The 22,361-nt window shown below is 38.5% G+C and overlaps 1 protein-coding gene and 1 long non-coding RNA gene across 3 annotated transcripts; one reads left to right on the top strand and one right to left on the bottom strand.

The window, feature by feature from the left end:
- Positions 1-16,684: 16,684 nt before the first annotated feature.
- Positions 16,685-19,360, top strand: LOC131014523 (protein HOTHEAD-like). The gene is made up of 5 exons (XM_057942514.1): positions 16,685-16,832; positions 16,908-17,552; positions 18,043-18,416; positions 18,495-18,970; positions 19,066-19,360. The coding sequence occupies exons 1-5, from the start codon at positions 16,697-16,699 to the stop codon at positions 19,109-19,111; spliced, it is 1,677 nt and encodes a 558-aa protein (XP_057798497.1). The 5' UTR covers positions 16,685-16,696; the 3' UTR covers positions 19,112-19,360.
- Positions 18,614-20,051, bottom strand: LOC131014533 (uncharacterized). Of its 2 annotated transcripts, none has more exons than XR_009098245.1 (3): positions 19,923-20,051; positions 19,665-19,852; positions 18,614-18,752 (listed from the first exon to the last, which is right to left on the bottom strand). It is a non-coding gene; the product is annotated as an uncharacterized LOC131014533 (long non-coding RNA). The 2 variants fall into 2 exon arrangements; XR_009098244.1 differs by having other exon boundaries at positions 18,618-18,752; positions 19,655-19,852.
- Positions 20,052-22,361: the final 2,310 nt, after the last annotated feature.

The raw sequence follows: 22,361 nt of genomic DNA, 5'->3' as shown, positions 1-22,361 counted from the left end.
CCTTAATTAGGACCGGTCGTGACAGAGTGGTATCAGAGCAGTTTATTTGCTCTGAACCCTAGAGTTAACCAATTTTTCTAGTATGATCACTAGTATGAAAGAGTCAGTCGACAAAAGCTCAGCACTTCATCACATCGTCATGCTCAGCAAGAAAGAATGTGGTAATGATTTTAAAACATTGAGAAGTTCACGTTTTATATGAATGTACTGATGCTTACATTCAAGTTTATGCATTATTGATTGATTAGATATCTCAATGAACTTAGATGCGTTAAGAATGCATGATCACTGTTACGAAAAGAACAATAGAAGCTAGGAACTCAGTCATATTTCACTATAGCCATGGTGAAGAGCTAAGAAAGAGGAAGAGAATCCAATGAAAGCAGTGCAAACAGAGTGCCACGCACGAATCACTGAAGCAGGCATAGTTCTTCATTCAGGTTGTTCACGCAAGACGGAGCACCTAATCGACTATTGCCTTCGATGATAGTTTAAGTACAATATTGCTTATAAGTGATGAGTGCAACTGATGTAATCAGTTAGCTAATCCCTAATAAGCTGAGACTCGCTTCTAGCCTCGATTATCACTAGCTATGGCTTGAGGATAACCTTCATGATTCATGTATGAACTTCAGAGTTAGACTTACGAGGGGTCAAAATGCTTTGTATATGATGTTATAATATTACGATTAAAGCTATCAGCTTATAGTTTCAGATATTCGGAACCATTCTACTTACAGTACCTATTGCAATAGATAAGGACATGACTGAGAATCCCTATTGATTACGATCACCTACTACGAATTGGAAAGACGAGATGTGATATGGGTACTAGCAGTTATCAACCATTATGATTGATCATAAAAGTTTACGCAAGTGTATAAGACGAGAGAAGTTCTCGAAGATGGTTTAGAGTTTAATAATAGCTAGAAGCGCCGACAGTGGATCAATGCTGGAACAAATGAATTAAGATTCTAATGAGACCCTAAGGATATACTCCAGATAAGTATATATACCTTAACCTATCGAGGACATCGTCTCAGTTAGAACGTCATGGATTATGCATTTAGTCTGGTAGCCGTAATGAGAGCATTGACTAAGGTCATTCCATGACTTAGTATTACACATGGAGACACATACCCTATAAGGTGCTCAGATGAGCAAAAGCTATTTCCTTATTGAATGCGTGATGATTCAGAAGGTCTTTTGCAATAACACGGAAGAGTGCTTCAAATTATATGGTTGCATTTCAAGCGCTATGTGAAGGAACACTAAGTACTAGAAGTACTACATTAAGATCATATAGAGGAACATTATTGAGTAAGGTCGAGCCTACCTTATTTCGCCTATAGAAAATGTTTAAGGATTGCATTAAACTAGGAGGCAGACTCCAAGTTTGAGAAGCTCTAGAATATTCTCAAGGACATGTTCAAGATATTAAGAAGAAAGTGGTGATTTTAGACCAAATATACCTTTTGCAGCCAAGGAACAAGAATTGCCAAGTTCGGAAAAGTATTTCCGAATGACTGAGAAGTAGTTGTGTCGGACCTGGCCAGTCCACATGGCCAAAATCTCAGTAGTCGTCATATATGGGTCTTTAAACCTATATATTTTAAACCTTCATCTGAAAAGCCAAACGGGTTCAGACTATTAGGTCATTTCGTTTCGACCTTTCAGTCAATTCATTTCTACCCTATGGTTATTCATTTTCAATTGTTTGGCAAATTATTGAAACACTTTGCCTAATTGCCATTTGTTATTTGAATCATTGCGATCTACTAGTTGTTGGTAGATTTTCTGTGACCCAAGGACAAACAGATACTTATCTAATTAAATCAGTCAAACACATATGCTTCAACCCAAGGGTCAAGCACGTAATGCATACAGACAATCTCTTGTGCATTTAGTAGGACCTTATTTGTGTATTTCAAAAACGATGATCATTTCGATGCTTTTGTATGCCCCTATGTTGGCTTAGTTATTTTGACTAGTATTAGTACGGAAACGCTGGTTAATAGGGCATTATTGGAACTCAGATCTTTCATGATGAATTTGCAAGATAGCCAGTTCATCATGTATAATGCTTGAATAGATCACCATATTTAGATTCAAATGTTGATGAAATAGTCCTCATTGATACTAATTTCCCATGTCTATGTAGCGACCCTATCAGTCTTTCGCGGCAAGTCGAACCGCTATGTTTTATTTATATGTTCGCTTAAGTTTTAGCAGGAGCAGAACTCGATGAGTTAAGGAGTAACTATAGAAACGATAGTATGTCCTTATTGCATTTTAATGCGCTGATAACTTGTGTTTTTACTCATTAGAATGCCACCAAGACGAGGGCGTCCGAGAGGAGGGGGAAGGATTCCCCGTAATGATGAGAGAGGCCCAGAAGCAGGGCCAGAACCTGAATTAGTTCAACCACCTGTTCAGCCAGAACGGCGGATTGAGGAATTATTCTTGCGACAGAACCCACCTACCTTCAACGGGACAGGAGACCCGGCAGAAGCTGAGACTTGGGTTCGCGCTATTGAACGCATTTTCAACTTCCTGCGTTGCACCGACCAAGAACGCCTGACTTGTATGTCCTTTCAGTTGACTGGGTCAGCTGATTTCTGGTGGGAAGCAAGGATGAAAACGATGACAGCAGAGCAGTTAGAAAACCTGACTTGGGAACAATTCAAAGCCGGTATATATGACAAGTATATACCCAAGAGCTACCGCAAGAAAAAGGAGGCTGAATTTTACAATCTGAAACAAGGAAAGATGTCGGTAACTCAATACGACAGGATGTTCTGCGATATGTCTAGATATGCGCCGGAACAAGTTGACACAGATGAGAAGATGGCTGAAAAGTTTTGTGCCGGTCTGAGGCACGAGATTAGGATGGCTTTGGCAAGCCACGGAGGATTGTCTTACACTGAGTCGCTCAGCCGAGCGTTAGACATTGAGGCAGCCATGCCAGGAGAAAGACTTGCAATTATACCTGCGCCAGCACCTCCACATGATCAAAATCATAATCAGAATTTCAAAGGAAAGAGGAGATGGGACAACAGTAACCCGAACCAAGGCGAGAAGAGGCCATGGCAGGGACGGGTCTTCCAGTCACAAGGTTATGGAAGCCAGGGCGCACCGAAACAGATGGGAAATAACCAACAAAGAGCCCCACATTGTCCCAAATGTAACAAAAGTCATATGGGAATTTGTAAGGCCGGCAGTGATAGTTGCTATATCTGCAACCAGAAGGGGCACTATGCAAATCGGTGCCCGAATAAGCAACATGGAACGAGTTTAAGGCCAAACCCACCTATCCAGGCTCCGCATCTGCGAGCAATCCAAGCTCTGCCCCAACCATACCCAAGGCAGCAACCACAGTATCAGCAGCCACAGCAGCACCAACAGCTACAGTACCAACCACAACCTCAACAACCGTATCAGCAACAGGCCCGCCAACAACAGCAGCGACAACAGAAACAACATGAAAAGCCTCGTCATGCTAGAGTCTATGCTATGAGGCAGAAACAGCCCGAGAACAACCAGGGAAACCTGGCAGGTATGGGCATGCTACTCAATACTCCTGTTGTACTTCTATTTGATACGGGCGCATCGCATACTTTCATTTCAAGTACATGTGTTGACACATTAAAATTTAAAATGGAAAGAGCTGACCAGAAGTTGAGTATATCATCACCTATAGGAGGGATGACGACAGTAGATCATGTGTGCTTGAACCTAGAACTGAACATAGGGTCACTCAAGATTGTAGTGAACAACTCCTATGTTATACCGATGGGAGATGTGGACATAATCCTAGGAATGGACTGGCTAGTCGAGAACTATGCCACCATCCTTTGTAACGAAAGACGGATATCGTTTTGACCCCCAGGAAGGGAGCCGTCACATTTCCACAGAATTAGTATGGGAAGAAGAAAAATGATCATCTCCGCCCTGCAAGCAACGAAAATGATGAAGAAGGGATACCCAGCTTACCTCGTATACTTGCACGGAGAATTGGGTACTGAAAAGAGTATAGAAGATGTAGAAATTGTACGGGACTTTTCAGATGTATTTCCAGAGATTCTGCCAGGACCACTACCGGATAGACCAATTGAGTTTACCATTGATTTGGAGCCCGGGGCAGCTCCCATTTCGAAGGCACCATACCGAATGGCTCCTAAAGAGTTGGAAGAACTCAAGATACAACTGCAAGAACTTTTAGAACTTGGATTCATTAGGCCAAGTGTATCACCTTGGGGTGCACCCGTACTTTTTGTGAAGAAAAAGGATGGCACATTGCGAATGTGTATAGACTATAGAGAACTGAACAAAGTGACACTGAAGAACAAATATCCTTTACCAAGGATAGATGACCTCTTCGACCAGCTCAAGGGAGCAAGCGTGTTCTCGAAGATTGATTTGCGATCTGGTTATCACCAGCTGAAGATTCGACCAGAAGACGTACCTAAGACGGCATTTCGAACTAGGTATGGCCACTACGAATTTGTAGTTGTGCCATTCGGGCTAACCAATGCGCCAGCTGTGTTCATGGACCTCATGAATCGAGTGTTTCATCCGTACTCAGACAAATTTGTCTTGGTGTTTATAGATGACATCCTGATCTACTCGAAGAACGAGAAAGACCATGAGGAACATCTGAGAATTGTCCTAGAAACGTTGAGGACGGAGCGCCTTTATGCCAAATTCAGCAAGTGTGAGTTTTGGCTCAGCGAAGTCACGTTTTTAGGACATATTGTATCATCAGAAGGGATTAAAGTGGACCCTGAAAAAGTGCAAGCGGTGCGTGAATGGAGATCGCCTACTAACCCTAATGAGATAAGAAGTTTCTTAGGATTGGCAGGTTACTATCGGAGGTTTATGGAAGGATTTTCCAAAATTGCAAGGCCAATGACGCAACTACTCAGGAAGGGAATAAAATTTTCTTGGACAGAGGAGTGCGAGAAGAGCTTCCAAGAACTCAAGGAAAAGTTGACTACGGCACCAGTGTTAGCCGTCCCAACAGCTGATAAGGAATACGTGATCTACACAGACGAGTCCAAAAATGGACTTGGTTGCGTGCTGATGCAAGAAGGAAGAGTGATAGCATATGCGTCACGATAGCTTAGGCCACATGAACTGAATTACCCGACTCATGATCTGGAGTTAGCTGCAGTGGTGCATGCGCTGAAGATTTGGAGACACCACCTATATGGAGTTAGGTGTGAAATATTCACAGACCACAAAAGTCTGAAATACTTTTTCGAGCAAAAGGACCTTAATATGAGACAAAGAAGATGGCTCGAACTAGTGAAAGATTATGACTGTGGTATTAACTACCACCCAGGCAAGGCCAACGTAGTGGCTGATGCATTGAGTCGTAAGACTCAATCTAAATTGGGAGCTCTCATCACTCGAGAGACGGTGCTCATAAGGAAATTTAGCAAAATGAGCATAGAAGTGGTTAAACCACCAGGGACGATAGCAAGCGTTGTGGCAACGGTACCTAACTTGAGGAAGACGATCGTAGAAGCACAAAGAAAAGACGGGAAGATGGAAAAACTACGGGAAACAGTAAGGAAAGGAGGCGTCAAGAATTATCAAGAAGCATCAGATAATGCTATCCTCTTTGAGGGAAGGATATGCATCCCCCACGATGATGAGCTTAAGGATAAAATCATGAGTGAGGCTCACGATACCCTTATACTGCCCACCCAGGGAGTACTAAGATGTATCAGGACCTAAAGAAACACTTTTAGTGGGAAGGCATGAAGAGAGACATAGCGTCATTTGTGGAGAAATGCCTGGCATGCCAACAGGTGAAGGCCTTACACCAAAGGCCATATGGAAAACTACAATCGTTGGAAATTCCAGAATGGAAGTGGGAGCACATCGCAATGGATTTTGTGACCAGTTTGCCCAAAACAAAGAGAGGAAACACTGCCATTTGGGTAATAGTGGATCGACTCACAAAATGTGCTCATTTTATACCAATACCGATCACACACGGGTCAGACAAGCTAGCTCAGTTGTATGTTCGAGAGATTGTACGCTTACACGGTGTACCCGTGTCAATCACATCAGATCGAGACTCGAAGTTCACATCTAGATTTTGGATGAGCTTACAGAAGGAGTTAGGCACGAGGCTAAATTTCAGCACCGCCTTCCACCCGCAGACAGATGGGCAGTCTGAAAGGACAATTCAGACCCTTGAAGATATGTTGAGAACAGTGGTGTTAGACAGAGGTGGAAGTTGGGAAGCAGTGCTGCCGTTGATTGAATTTGCCTATAATAACAGTTACCAGGCAACTATCGATATGGCACCATATGAGGCATTATATGGAAGAAAATGTAGATCACCGCTTTATTGGGATGAAGTGGGTGAGAGAAAAGTTTTAGGACCAGACATGGTCAATGAGATGGTTGAGATAGTCCGCCAGATCAGAGGGCGAATAAAAGAGGCACAAGATAGACAGAAATCTTACGCTGATGCACGTCGAACTGAGTTATGTTTTGAAATAGGAGACAAGGTCTTCCTAAAGGTATCTCCTACCAAGGGGATAACTAGGTTTGGTGTCAAGGGAAAACTTAGGCCCCGATTCGTAGGACCTTATGAGATTTTGGAGAGAATAGGCCCAGTAGCCTATAGGTTGGCGTTACCGCCAAGCTTTGGAAACGTTCACAATGTTTTCCACGTATCACAACTCAGGAAATACGTTTTCGATCCAAAGCACATAATCCACCAAGAAGAGATGATCCTTTGTCCAGACTTGAGCTATGAAGAAAGACCAGAGGCCATTCTAGATCGAAAAGTACAACAACTCAGGAATAAGGCAATCACATCAGTGAAAGTCTTATGGAGACACCACGGACAAGAGGAAGCCACGTGGGAGCTTGAAGACAAAATGAAGGAGAAATACCCCAAACTGTTTTAGAAGAAATATGCAAATTTCGGGACGAAATTTTTGTTAAGAGGGGTAGTATGTAGTGACCCGCTCTTTTATATATTTTAAATCTATTAATGAGTGTTTATTTTTGTTCATCAGTGAATGAAAACGGTTTTTATCCTAATATGAATTCAGCTTATGATCCTGAATTTATATTGTTAAAGCAGTTAATGATATTATTTCAGAGTTATAACTGACTTAGCAAAGTCACGTTATTTATTTAAGCAAGATGAAATTAGATTTTATCTTTATTCAAGTCGTGATTTATTTCTGACTCGTGAGTTAATTAAATCTGCGGATTTAATTTAAATATTAGAACAACAAACGAATTAAATTTACGGATTTAATTTAGATTCATTTTATAATTTATCGATTTAAGCGAGAAATCACATGTCGAAATACGAGATTTATTTAAATAAACAGTATCAAGCATATACGAGCACACGATCCATCTTACAGTTACAGAATCACCGAGACAGAGAAAATACATCAATAATTATCCTCTACATTTTTTTTCCTTTCTTTTTCTTCTCTTTTTCTTTCCATTAATTTTGTTCCCCACTCCATTTTACCACTAAATCTACTTTTTGACTTTCACCACCATTTTCCCCACCACTTTCACCACCAACTCAATTATGCAACAACACATATTGTTCCAGCCATCAAGTCTTTTCTTCCCTCACCAAAACGTGTAGAAGAAGTTGAGAAAGGGAGAGAGAGTTTCCTCCAACTCCAAATTGTAACTTGAAGAGGTATATACTAAGCTTCTTTATTTTGAATTCAGTTGCATATCATCCAAACGGTTCCCAAAAATTCTCAAATTAATTGTGTATCATCTTTCATACATTTTCTATATTTTGGTAAAATTTCAGAATATTTAGAGCTCGCATGATTTATTTATGAATTTGTAAACATCACTGCCCATCTGGAATACATTTTTGGTAAACAATCTTTGGGAGATCATAAGTAAAGTTTCAATCGGTGAAAACCTTTGAAACTTGAATATGTCACTCTAGACTCCCGTATCTTTCTTTTGACATCGGCCTCACCATTTTTGAGTAAGGGAAACAACCGGTATAAATTCTTGAAATCTAGTTCTTATTCCATGTACCATCCAGTAGATTTTACAAACCTACGACTTTGAGGTGGAAAAGGCCGACTTAAATATTTGATTCTCAAGCCTATCTTTCTACTGAATATTCACTGACATGTTGGGAACTTACTTGTTCAGTTTTAGAATTTTTGGTGAAGCTTAAAGTGGTTTTTCCGATTTATGTTCTGAATCTGCCAAACTTGAACTCTTTTTGTGCACTGAACTTTAGATAGTCATATCTTCTAAACCATGAAGGTTCTTAGAGTAAATCCAACTGGAGAGTGTTATGATCTCTCCCTAGTTTCCAGATTGACCTTTGGGGTTCCCAGTGGAGTTTTGTAAAGGGAGATATGAATTTTTAAAGAAAGCCCACTGACTTGGTTGTAATCTGGAAATATGAAATTTACAGATTTTTTGCTTGTTAAATACCCATCTTTGAGAGGGCATATCTTGCTCGTTTGAATTGTTTTTCATTCGATTCAAATTGGAGAATGATCCTTGAAATGTCTAGTTTCCAGAATGTCTTTTGGAGCCTCATTTGGAGATCCGAGGTAGATTTGGTGTCTGTTGTAAAACAACCCCTTAAGAGCTCAAGTTGTTGAATTATTTTCTATGTATCAAAGTTTATTTTAAAGGATGTTTCGTGAAAGATTTAGTATATGTGCGTAACAAGTTTGGGACTATTTATTTTAAATGAGGTCCGTTCTTTATTTAAATTAGGATGGACTTTTAATGAATATTTTTGGGATTAAACTATTATTTCTTGATTTATATAAATTATTTTTAAGGACTTATAAATATGAATTTCGTAGGCCTACTGACCTACTGTGATCGACGGTTTGTCGATGTCTAACAGCTTTGAAAATTTTATAGCAAGTCCCTACATGAGTCTTGAGTACCCTGGTAAAATTTCAAGCCATTCCAACTTCGTATGATACTTCTTTAAAATGCAAAACCTAAACTGCACATTACTACTGAGAATTTCAGAGAACAGAGAAAAGAGTCATTTATTTCAGTAGCTTCCTGGGTGATCTAGCTTTCCAAATTTTTATGGTATTAACCTTATTGTGTTATTTAGATATCCACCAAAGTTGAGCCCAGTTTGACAACGTTTACTATTTTTCAAAAATACAAGTTTTCGATTGTTCAAAACTGCCGAACATGGTAGATCGTGGTAAAAACGTCATATCTCTCAAACCACTTGGAGTTTTCGACTCTATGTTTTTTTTATATGAAACTAGACTCGAAGATCTTTCTTTCGGTATGAGTCTCGAGTCCAGGAGATGTCGGAGTCAGAACAGATTAAATTTTGAAGTTGAGTCAGTGTAAAAGCAGAGCATGTTTTGATGATGTTTGATTGTGATTCTTATGTGCCTTATGTTGAGCCTTTTTATTTTATTTTATTTTTTTTAATTTTATAACATTACTTGTTCTTATTTATTAAGCCCGATTAATTATGAGATTATAAAGCGAATAGGTTGAAGTATTTATTTTCTATTGACTACGAGGAACGGGGTTTATTTAATTGACGGATTAGAACACCCGATGAGAACGGATTGATTATGATAATCTATCCGACCTCATGTGACGAGCCTTATTTAAATTATTTTATTTCGACAATTAGGATTTATAATAGAATTTCCCAGATTATTATCTCAGAATAATAATTATCGGAATATGAGTCATGCATAGTTAAATTACGCATTCTCATTAATTGAGGATTTTATTCGAGCAGTATCTTATTTATATTCTCGTAATAAAGGTCAAACACGAGATTAATAATCAGTCAAGGAGCTACTGTACCACAGAAAATTTCTATCAGGTGGGCATTACTTTCATATATATCAAATGAGTTTAAATGTTACGTTCAAGCAAGTTATTTCATGACTAAATTAATTGAAGTTATTTCAAATATTGTCTTGCCATAAAATGTTTAAATTTCAGTATGATATCTATCTGATGTGACTTTAATCATGTAATCGAATTCGGGTCTTGAGCAGTTGATAGCTATCCTGCCAGGGCTAGTGTACACCAGTGACCGTGAGTCATCTAGCGGGTTGGCCGGTCAAGTGTCCGTGAGAGGTGGCCACCTCTCCGGCACACAGTTCCAGATATGATAGATTACAAGAGAACTTAGTCTGCAGACGAACTTTAAGAATCACAAATGAATTTAGTAAGCTTGGGCCTTTTTAGCGAAAAACTCCCTTGCTGTACTGTTTATGATGGCATGACAATTTACAACTTTACGAAGCATGTTATATTTCATAGTAGGCATATGTGCCCACTGAGTACTTTTGTACTCAGCCCTGCATATATTTCTAAATGTGCAGGTTGAGCAGCTGCCGATGGTGATGAAGTGACGAGCGGGACTCTTTTGTCTTATTATGTATTAATGAACTCTAGGGTTACATGTCTTCATACATGTAATCAGAACCTTATTCCGCTGCGTACTCAGAAGTTTTATGTTATTTTAGATAAGTCGGAGTTATCCGAACTTGTTAGTTATTTGAGTCTATACGACAAAAACTCTGTTATATTATAGATATCCATGTTGTTAACAATGATGAAATACGATCCTTTCTTGTTTGATTATTCCCCTTTCTACCCCGCTTCTAATCTCCCTCCATTAGCCACGATTTCCCGGCTTAATTATCCTTAATTAGGACCGGTCGTGACATAATTCGTCTACCAATTTATCCCTATTACGAACATGGTAGCTTTATACAGATTGGAGGAACCAATTGACTTTAATCCAATTAAACTAAATTGACCAGACTTAAATAAAATCAGAATTGTCGCTAAACACAAGGAATAAATCGAAATCAACATGAATTAATTATATGAACAATTAGGTCTCACAGATATTAAATCAGTACTTCATTATTCTCGCCGAATTAAGAAATTAGCTACTCATAATTAAACTAGAAACAATCAAATAAATAAAGGCAAATATAAAACAATAAAATAAATTACAATTGAAATAAATTAAATCGTCACAATTGAAAACCAAGAAAAATACGTCTGCCAATAATCTTCAAGTCAGCCGCCAATTCCCAAGAACAAAAACAAAATAAAACAAAGTGAATTCTTAAGCTAGGGAATAAAACGTGTGTGCTAAAGTCAACAAAATAATATCTACTAAACTAACGGCTGCCCTAATCAAACATAAAGGATTTAAAACCCTTAAGTGGCCAATCCTTAGCCACACATATTGGGCCAATCGGCCATCACCAAAAATAGAGCCCAAAAGATAATTAAAACAAAAATTTCAGGCTCAATTAAATCTAGAATAATTAACTCCTAACTCAATCTCTAATTCTCTTTCAAATCAACGCCAGCTTCATAAAAAATACGCCCTTCACCAGTTTTCTTCATTCACGAGCCTCCAACCACGATTCATGCAATTCCTACACCAAAATATCAATGAACTTGGGCAACATCAAATATTCCCTCCGTCCCAATAAAACTGGCCCATTTCTTTTGGGCACGGAGATTAAAAATGAAATAGTTATGTTTAATTAATTGTGGTCCACCAAAATTAAGGATTTAATTAAAACTTCTTCTTCCTCTCACTGCATCTGCATCTGGGCAACAACAGCGCCGGAGCCGGCGGTCGGCCCTCGCCGTCCTCTATTTGCCGTCGAACCAGTCGCCTGAAATCATCCCCAAATCAGACTTTCCGGTGATGGTAGAAATCATCCACAAAAATGAGGGGGGGTTTTTTAGCCAAATCAATTCGACAAAAAATAAGCACAAATCATCCCCAAAAATGAGGCAAACCGCAAGAAATAAAGTAAACCAGATAGCAAATCGCAAACCATCTCAAATCTGGCAAAAATCTTCAAGACATGAAGCAAATCTCAAACTAAAAATGAAGCAAAATCTCAAATCCCACGATGGCGTCGACTTCATCGGAAGTTATAGAGCGGCAGAGAGACGGCGTCGACTGGAGAGGCGGAGCGGCGAGAGGCGGCGTCGACTTTCGACAGCCAAATCGACGGCGGCGGCAAAGCCCTAGCCCCAAATCGGCAAAAAATCCCTAGCCCCAAATCGGCGGCGGCGACAAATAGCAAAACCGCGCCGCCCTCCGATTCGTCGACTTTTGACGGCCAAACCAGTGCAAACCCGCTCCGCCGACGAGGTGGACAGCAGAGCTTTCAAAGAGAGAGAGAGATAGAGAAATCTGCTTCAGTGAGGGTGTTGTGTTTTTGGAGGGAGAAGAGGTGAGAGACGAGAGAGGGAGTTGAGAAGGTGACAGGCGAGGCCGCGAGGGGTGGCCGACGGTCGTGGCTGACGCCGTTGCTCTCCATCGGGGAAGAAGGAGGCGGTGTCGGTGGTGTGTTAGAGTGTGGTGAATGATAAGTGAGAGAGAGGTAAGTGAGATTTAATTAGAGAGTCCTAATTTTAATTAAGTGAGCTTAATTAAATACTAATATTACTACTTTTAGAAAGTGGCCACTTTTAGTGGGACAAACCAAAATGGAAATGTGCCCACTTTTATTGGGACGGAGGGAGTAAAACACACGATGATAAACACAAATCTAGACAACTAAATAGCACACATCAAATCTCCTCACACTTGAATCATACTTGTCCTCAAGTATGAAGTGAAGAAAAGACTAAATAGTGGAAATAACTGTCTAGACACGACCTTCTCCCAAGTCAACACACAAATACACAGAAAGGAAATGAAATATGAAAGATAAGAGATGAGACACGAAAACACAACAGCCAAGTAAATGCCAACTGCTAGCTTGCAACTCATATTGCCAAGATGAACCAAGTAATCACTGGTTTTTGTGACTTAGATTGGGCTGCTAATTTAGATGATAGACGTTCTGTAACAGGGTACTGTGCCTATCTTGGGAAAAATCTTGTCTCTTGGAGTTCAAAAAAGAAAGTTGTGGTTTCCAGATAAAGTACTGAAGTAGAATACAAGAGTTTAGCACATGTTGTGGCTGAAATATCATGATTACGTCCCTTCTTGATGAACTCTTCATCAAAGTCAAAACACCTATTGTTCGGGTGGATAATATGAGCACCATATCTCTAGCCTCCAATCCTATCATGCATACCAGAACAAAACACATAGAGTTGGATATTCACTTTGTTCGTGACAAGGTTGCAGCTGGATTGATAGAGCTTAGGCATGTACCATCCCAAGATTAATATGCAGATATCCTCACTAAGCCTCTTAGTCTTCAATTCCTCGCTCTCGCCTAAAGAATTCACTAAGTGTCTATCCTTTGGCTACGCTCGAATTAAGGGAGCGTGTTAAAGACCATGCTGAGCAAGCTCCAGCTGGACCTAAGGCTCCAACTCAGACTTTTCCAGCTCAGTATAGAGAAAAGATCAGCAGCAGATCAATGAAGAAAGACTAGCACGTGAGTTTGTTGACGAAGGATGGAACCGACTGTTATGCTTTGTTGCTTTAGCTACATTATCTTGTCGTATGCATGAAACTGTTCCATTGCATAATTAGGGTTGCTTTGTTATTCTAGTATCTTCTGTAGAGGCATATATATATATATGATGTTATATTGTTTATCAAAGTTGTGAAATGAAATTAAAGAATACAGTTCTCAAAAACTTACTTTTATGGCTTTCTACTTTGTCTTCTTCACACTTTCTTTCAAATTTCAACTCTTCAATTTAATTTTGGGCATATGATCAAGTTTTTATAAGAAGTGGACATTTTTAATTTTACACTTAACAAAGTGGGTAAATGTAACTTATCCCTTCCTTATACCTCAAAGCAAATACCCCTAAGGGTGTGCTTGCTTTTATCCCTCTAAATAAGGGATAATATAATGAGGTATAAAATTATCATTTAAAGTGGGACCATATTTTTTGTACTCTCTCTGTCCCAATAAAAGTGGCCACCTTTTCATTTTGGTTTGTCCCACTAAAAGTGGCCAATTTCTCAAAATGGAAATGTTTACTTTAATTAAGTCCAATTAATTTAACTAAAGTTTCTAACTAAACCTAAACCCTCTTTAAATCACACACACACACACACACACACACACGTCACGCAGACACATACACAACTGTCGCACCATTTCCCTCTCCTCTGCGCTCTCCGATCCGCCGCTGCGCCGCGACTGCTTTCTCCTTCTCCTCTCGCATCTCTCTGTCTACCCCTCTTTTAGGTGGCGGACCTTTCTCCTCAGGTGGCAGCCCTTTTTCCCTTAGAGAGGTGGCACGATTTAGGGGCTAGGGCTTTCAGGCGGCGGCGGCAGCCCTTTCCCCTTAGAAATGGGGGCAAGATCTGGTTTGGGTGTCTGGTTTTGGAGAATAGGTTGAAGAATTTGATCAGGTGACGACCTTTTCCCCTTAGGCGACGGCCCCGCCCCCTGACCTCCCTCGCCCCACCCCTTGACCTCCCTCGGACGGCTGATTCATCGGAGAAGGGGGTGATGGTGAAAGAATGTTTAATGATTTGACAGGAATTGGGGGTGTGTTATGGTTTAAGGGTGTTTGACGTGACAGACAGATAGGCGAGGGAGGTGAGGGTGGCTGATGGCGGCGACTTCGCTGGAGGAGGGATGCGGTGGATAAGAGGTAGGCGGGAAGAAGAAAGTGAAAGGAGGAAGAAAGTCTCTTAATTAACTCATTAATTTTGGTGGGCCACACTCAATTAAAACATAACACTCAATTTCTTAATTTTCATGTCGAAATGAAAGTGGCCACTAATATTGGGACGAGGTGAGTATCTTGTTTGGTGTGAAGGATAATATATTTATCCACTCCTTATAAGGTGGTATAAAATTATATCACTATTTTTTAGGTATAAAATTATCCATTTCTCAAAAAATAAGAAGCTGCCCAAAAAATTATATATATAATTTGTCCGAATTTTTTCATATATTAAAGTAAACGAGATATAAGATGGTAAATGTAGTTTATCCCTTACTTATACCTGAAAGAAAAAACATTCTAATAGTAATAAATGTAAGTGAACACATGTCTAGTAATATAATTTAGTCAACAAATATAAGTTTTACTTAATCTACGTCCTGAAGTTATTTGGTGGTCCTGTTTAAAAGAAAAAGAAAAAACTTAATCTACGTCCCTGACGTTATGTGGTCATATATGTTTTAAAAAAAAATAAGGTGCAGTGCCGGAATAATTTAATGACGAAGCCATCACATTTAACATTCTTTTCTTTACATAAATGCTGGCAGTTCGCAGTTCTTATATTTTAATGTTATAAACTCAAATTGGCGTCAACTTTGTGATATATCATTATATTATCGTATTGGGACATTAATATATAAATACATAAATTTTAGAGATTTTCAAAATTTCATTTTTTTTTTTTGACAAAAATACTCTATCTTTTAATTTATTGATTTTGCAAAAAAATTTAAAATTTTCATGAATAAAAGTTGAATTGGTAGTCAAAAATTCAAACTTAACCAAATCAATGATAAAAAAAATGACACAATATTCAAAAACACCAAAACGTCTTTATTTATAATAAAATATGGTTTTCAAATTGAAGAAGCCGAGTGCCATCGTCGACGAGCTTGACAATGGTTTTAAAAAATGCAACATTGCTCCGAAAAATGTGTAGTTGCTATATGAATCATTTCTTGATGAATCAACGAATGTTCTTCAAATCTGTCCCTCAATATAGTTTAATTTCCCTTAATTTGTCCTAATTAATTCCCTTCAATTGAATGATTTATGAATTTAAAATTTATATTTAATTATAAAGAAGCATGTTACTATATTATCTATATGACTATATAGACATATAGAGATTGAATACAATAAAAAAACATATTTTAAAATACAAACTATATATAATGATTCATCACTGTCTGAATGAATTCGTGGTTCTATATTTGATTCCAATGGGAAGTGAAAGTTTTATTTTTCCAAACAGATGTTCAAAGTTCATAGTTTATATATTGAAATATAAGAACATCCACATCCGATGAGTAACCTCCTTACTCAATGTAGTGGGGGACCGCTTATGAGTAAGCACTCCACATTAGGCTTACCCATTTCTCTTTAGTTTTGATTTTTGTATTTTTCGTTTAAATTGCACCAACTTAAATAATACAATTACTTAAAATTAAAATTTCATTGATTTAAAAAACCTAAAATTAAAGAAATGAAGAAGAAATAGAGAGAAATAATGAAAGGGGTGAATGAAATCGGAGAAATGGGGAGTTTGTATAGGAAGAAAAAGAGGGAAAAAAATTAAAGACGCGGTCATAAAGCCGTTGGAAGAAAGGAAGGAGAAAAAAAAATCGGCTGAAAATAGCCGTTTCTTTCAAAAAAATCGTTTTTTTTTAATTAATGCACGCGCCTCATATTTCGCCGATTGAGTTATACTCTATTAAACGAGTAAGCCTCGAGCCCCTCCTAGCTCCACATCGGCTTATTCGATGAGAAGCTTAATCGAGTAAGCCATATCGAGTAAGCCGATGTGGATGCTCTAGGGGATTTAGCGGAACTCTTCTTCAACAATAACTAAAAACTAACTTAATTACCCGTTGATGTTTACTAAACAAGTGCTTATTTTAATGAACCCCCTCCAAGTTCACGCATACGCCCACACTATATTACCTATATTGGCTGCTGTTAGGCGAAAAATGAACCAATCAATTTTTCACTCTTTTAATGGAGGGCTGGCATCTAGTACATGTACATCATCATCTCTTCATTGGTCACATCTCTTAATTCTCAAAATATGGCAGCTTCCCCAAAGTCAATTCAAAATATTGTTACATGTTTCTTAGGTGTCTTCTTCTTGATCGACTCGTCCTCTGCAGAGACAGGTTCTCTCTCTCTCTCTCTCTCTCTCTCTCTCTCTCTGTGCTTCCTAAATACTGATAGTGCTTAATTATTACCAGCTCCATACACCTCCTTTGCGAAAAAAGCGACATCAGCTCCATCGAGAGGGTACTACGACTACATAATCATCGGCGGCGGAACCGCCGGATGCCCACTGGCAGCAACGCTCTCGGCCTCCGCAAAAGTACTACTCCTCGAGAGGGGCGGCCTCCCGTACGACAACCCCAACGTCGTCCACGCCACGGGTTTCCTCAGGCTGCTGACGGACCCGTCTCCCGATTCCGCCGCACAGCTCTTCATCTCCAACGACGGCGTCTTCAACCACCGCGCCCGCGTGCTGGGCGGAGGATCCGCCGTCAACGCCGGGTTCTACACGCGCGCCAGCAGCGACTACGTGAATCGGGTCGGGTGGGCCCCGAGGCGGGTGAAGGCTTCGTACGAGTGGGTGGAGAGGAAGGTGGCCTTCCCGCCGAAGCTGCGGAAGTGGCAGGCGGCGGTGAGAGACGGACTGCTGGATGCCGGCGTGTTGCCCGACAATGGCTTCACATACGAGCATCTGCATGGGACCAAAATTGGAAGCACAATATTCGATCAAAATGGGATTAGGCACACCGCTGCCGACTTGTTGGAGTACGCTCATCCAAACAATATTACTGTTTATTTCCACGCAACGGTGCACCAAATCCTATTCACGACTTCCCCAGGTCAAAAAAATCTTATATTTTCTTTTAAGTACGTGGGTTACTTGCAATTTAATTGCTATTTGCAATAATATCCTAATTTTAACATTTATTGCAAACAATATATTGTGGTAATCTGAAAATTGATGGGGCAAATGTCAAAAAATGTGTGGCACAAATACAGGGTCGTTTTAATAAGGGGGAAACTTTTTTATTATTAAAATTACAAATTATGGGAATTAATTTATTAGATAGAATTCGAGTAAATAGATTAAAATAGCATTTAATTACTAAGAGAAATGGAACTTGTAATAATAATGCCCTCCATATTTTGTATAAATTAAGCTAACTTGCTAATAATCCAATTGAAAGAAGTAGGATAATATTGAAGAAAATCCTAATGATGAAAATACCAATTATGAATAATATACATCCCTATAACTTGAGTATTGAATTGCAATTAACCCAACAGAGAAACACAAGGCAAAAAAATCACATGTAGACGTGCGTGCAGGGAAAAGAAGAAAGGCTTATGGAGCTTTGTTTAAAGACTCAGAAGGCAACGTACATATGGCATACTTAAACAAGGGAAGTAGAAATGAGATAATTGTGTCAGCGGGTGCGTTGGGCAGCCCGCAACTTCTAATGCTGAGTGGTATCGGGCCGGGCCCTAAACTTAAGGCCCATGGAATACAAGTAGTTTTGGACCAGCCAATGGTGGGCCAAGGGATGTCCGACAACCCATTCAATGGTTTCGTAATACCTTCTAGAAAGCATGTAGAACCCTCCCTCGTTCAAGTTGTTGGCATAACTGATATTGGTTTCTTCATTGAAGCAGTCAATGGCCAATTCGACCCCTCTTCTCTTTTTACAAGTGCTACAACACAAGTTAGTCAATTTCTTTCTTCTACTAATATGTATACACAAATATGAAATGAAATGAAATAAAATACGAAATTGAAACAGACGAAGTCGCATGGACTGATCATGGGAAAGGTAGCAGGACCTTTCTCAAGAGGATACATGGAGCTTGACAGCAGGAACCCCAATGACAGTCCAAGCGTGACATTCAACTACTTCAATGACTCGAGGGACCTGCACAAGTGCGTGCAAGGCATGGAAATCCTTAAAAGAGTAGTGAAATCACAGCCCATCTCCCAATTTAGGTACCCCAACAGCACAATACAGTCCTTGTTGAAGTATACTTTGTCGGTGCCCCTCAACCTGAGGACAAGGCACAAGTCAGCAGCGTATAACATGGAGCAGTATTGCAAAGACACAGTGGCAACAATATGGCATTATCATGGAGGTTGCCAAGTGAATCGGGTCGTTGATCGTCACTATAGGGTGCTTGGTGTGGATGCACTACGCGTTGTTGATGGCTCCACCTTTTCCTACTCGCCTGGAACTAATCCTCAGGCCACAGTTATGATGCTTGGGAGGTCATCATCTAATTAATTAAGACTTTGGATTACCAATTTATTACTTGGATCTTGAAATAACTTCAACATCTTCTTGTTTCTATCTTGTGATGCAGGTATATGGGACGTATAATTCTTAAGCAGAGGCATAGAAAGAAATAGGCATATAGTTCTCTGATTATTAGTGTTGATGGATATTCATGGCAAAGAAAGTGTTTCCAGATGTAACTTCACATGACATGGAAATCTTCTACGTTTTCCATATTTTACATAAGGACTATTATATTGACAAATCTTCAGGTTTTTTCATTTGTATGCACTAAATAAGGAATACGTAACAGGAAAGGGAAACTGTTTTTATTTCAGATGATAAGCTAATGCAGAAATTTAGTAAAGGTTTTCATTACCAAATGATTGCAGTGATTTTTTTATTTTTATATTTTGAAAAGAAAATGATTGCAGTGATTTCATCTAACAACCTTTGACATACAAATCATAGTATAAGTTATATTCCGTTTTTTGAATCATCATAATTCATGGAAATAAAAGTGTTATGCAGACAGATAATCTAGTGAGCGGCGATTACCTTAATTAATATTTATATTTCATCTAGAGGCAACACCAACACCAGTTGTTTCATGAGATTATCCCTAGTAATAGACATGATATGTACAGAAACAGTTAGAATTTGGGGTTGAAAAGTACCTTGACTGACCTTCTCAATGAAGAGGATGAAATTCCTAGCTTTGAAAAGGCAACAAAATAACTCGGAGGAATATCACTAAGGATATGCCGATTCATGATTCTGAAAAAAGTCCATTCCATCTTTTAGACAGCATCTCCTTTGCATTGCTTTTCTCCACATTTACCAACAAGAGACGGGGACGATGGAATATGGCTTTCCTGACAGGAGATGGGTAGGATAAGAAAAGCAAGCAATATAAAGAAGTCTTTGAATGGATATGCATAATACCATAAGCCTTGAAGCATATGCTCTTTCTGCATCGGTTTATTCCATCTGCTAAGGCGTATATAAACCACCGCTAACATTAGTGCTCTGTCAAAGCATATAGGTGCAGTGGTAGAAACGGAAGCAGAGTCTTGAAGAGGCCATGGTCCATTAAGCAAACCATTCATAGGGCCACCCTTACTTGGCATGCAATGTTGATAGGAAAAAATATGCAGGTGGCCATTGTACGGCATCTGGTTCCGATTAACATGCCAAAGGAGAGTTGCCCTGTGACTGGTTTCGCTTAACATATTTGACGAAATACAATAGTTTCTCATAAAGAAAAAGGTACAGTCATGGCTTCCTTCATGGATTTGCATTCTATTGTAAGATATTGTGTCTTGTTTTGACATTGCATCATCAAAATCTTACATCTTTCAAATTATTGCATCATTACCTAGATTGGCAGTGTCTGTTCTGACACATGTGTAAATCAATACCCTATTGAAAGCAATATAAATACTGCATCTTAATGAATGCCTCAGATCAAGAGAAGCCCACTTGAATGGCTTTTAGAGAGAGCTGCATCTGTATAACATACATTTCTATGATGTTCTACATATCCTTCAATAAGAGCCTAACTCAAATCTCAGTCTCAATAGTTCAAGAGTTATGTTTTCTGTTAAGAGTGAAGCCTAAAATTTCATGCTCTGGAAAAAAGGATTCACTAAAATAGGATCTTTCTTCTCATTTGCGTGTAGGCCGGATATTTGATGAAAAACCGACATCCTAATGCTCTAATATGAGAAGCAGTCCATCAACAGAGTGTTTCTTGAATGTGCATTAGACAAATGGTACCAAATTGTTCAAACAACGGCCCGCACATTGAGAAGTCTCAGGAGTTAAAAGACAACTGCTTCGCTACAAGGTTGTAGTAAGTCTAAACTTAAACTATATTATATGATAGCCCCAGAATTTCTATTTGAGAAAATCCAAGAAATGCCTCGTTTTATCAGCTTCAGCAACCAGAATTTTTTTTTAAAAAGTAAGGAGAATATTTTAGCTGCATGCATGTCATCTACTTATAATCCAAACCACTGGAAATGGAAACATTCTTGTATGCTAATTTTGGATTTACATCTCTCTTATTGAATACTAGCAGTCAGCATCGAGACATTATTCGGTCACTATCAAGAACCCTACAAAAGACTAGTACAATAAAAGATTAGTAAGTAATAGACCTAATGCAAAATAACTTGTTAGCTCAAAGACACCTCAAGTTTAGTTGAACGTATTAAACAAATCAACTTGTTGAGTAATTTACTTTATTTATCTCAAAGAAAAGTCCATGCTACCATAATCTAATGCATTAAAGTATAATTCTTCGAAAACCACTGTGTATATAACCAGAATTGGAGGCTTGTTAGAGGTATGGAAAAAGACAACCTAGAACTTTCATACCTTTTGTTTGTTAATTGTGGGTTGGTATGTTTTAGATGTAATGATTAGGAAAAAGTAAGAGATGGCTAAGTTGAAACTGTCTGCACACAACAATAATACTGTGTCAAAAGTTACTAAATATAGTCAATATTAGATACAGATGAAGAAAAAGACCAGAAAAGAAAGTGTAATTCTACCAATATTTTCAATTCAGACAAGTTAGTCATTTAAACGGAAAGGTCTAAACTGCACAATGTGTAATACACAACGCCGCTCGGATCTTGACACGTGGCCTCTACTAATACCACCTCTGGTTCCTTTTGTTTTCCACTGCACTCGTGCCTAAAATTCAGCTAGCAACAGATTATTAGTATTAGTATTTGATTTGGGTTGGACACGTTTCAAGCTGCGATTTATTTGTCCCTTTCGATTATATTAGAGTAGTGATAAATTTACATATTATGTATATACATAATTGGGGCAATTATGTCAAATTACAAGGCATCTAAAATAACTTATAATTATTGTAACTTAACGTAATTAGCATTTTGCTTAATTAACCTTAATGATAATTAAGTAAGAGATTGCAAATTATTTCCAAAATACTCTTGTTCCCTCCTTCTGCGTCTTTTTTTTCTGTTTTTTTTTTCACTTTTTTTTATCCAATTTCATTTGCTAATTCCATATAGCTATTTAAATTATCTTTATATACAAATATACGTTTAATTTCTTTTTATTTAGAGTTATTTTTAATAAAAAGAGATAATATCGACAAAAAAGATAGACTAACCAAAATAAAGATAATTCAATTAAAATTTAAATTAAAATTAAAATAATAGACCAAATAAAACTATTTTGGCCTATCACATAACACGAATACTGAAACTGACGTACGCCCATATTTGTTGATGTTTTAAATATTTTTAAAGGATAATTTATTTACTAAATTTATAGTGTATAAATGAAATAGAATTATTAAATCTTGCCACTTCAAAAAATATGTAGTAGAGGCAAATAGCCAAT

Source organism: Salvia miltiorrhiza, chromosome 3 (genome assembly GCF_028751815.1).
Source record: "Salvia miltiorrhiza cultivar Shanhuang (shh) chromosome 3, IMPLAD_Smil_shh, whole genome shotgun sequence".
Classification (NCBI taxonomy): domain Eukaryota; kingdom Viridiplantae; phylum Streptophyta; class Magnoliopsida; order Lamiales; family Lamiaceae; genus Salvia; species Salvia miltiorrhiza.
The sequence above is the reverse complement of the archived record's forward strand: the minus strand, read 5'-3'. Positions and strand labels throughout refer to the sequence as shown.

Coding starts and splice junctions, on each gene's coding strand:
- LOC131014523 (XM_057942514.1), top strand. CDS start 16,697: ATGTACATCATCATCTCTTCATTGGTCACATCTCTTAATTCTCAAAAT. Junction 16,833..16,907: donor CTCGTCCTCTGCAGAGACAG/GTTCTCTCTCTC, acceptor AATTATTACCAG/CTCCATACACCTCCTTTGCG. Junction 17,553..18,042: donor CCTATTCACGACTTCCCCAG/GTCAAAAAAATC, acceptor ACGTGCGTGCAG/GGAAAAGAAGAAAGGCTTAT.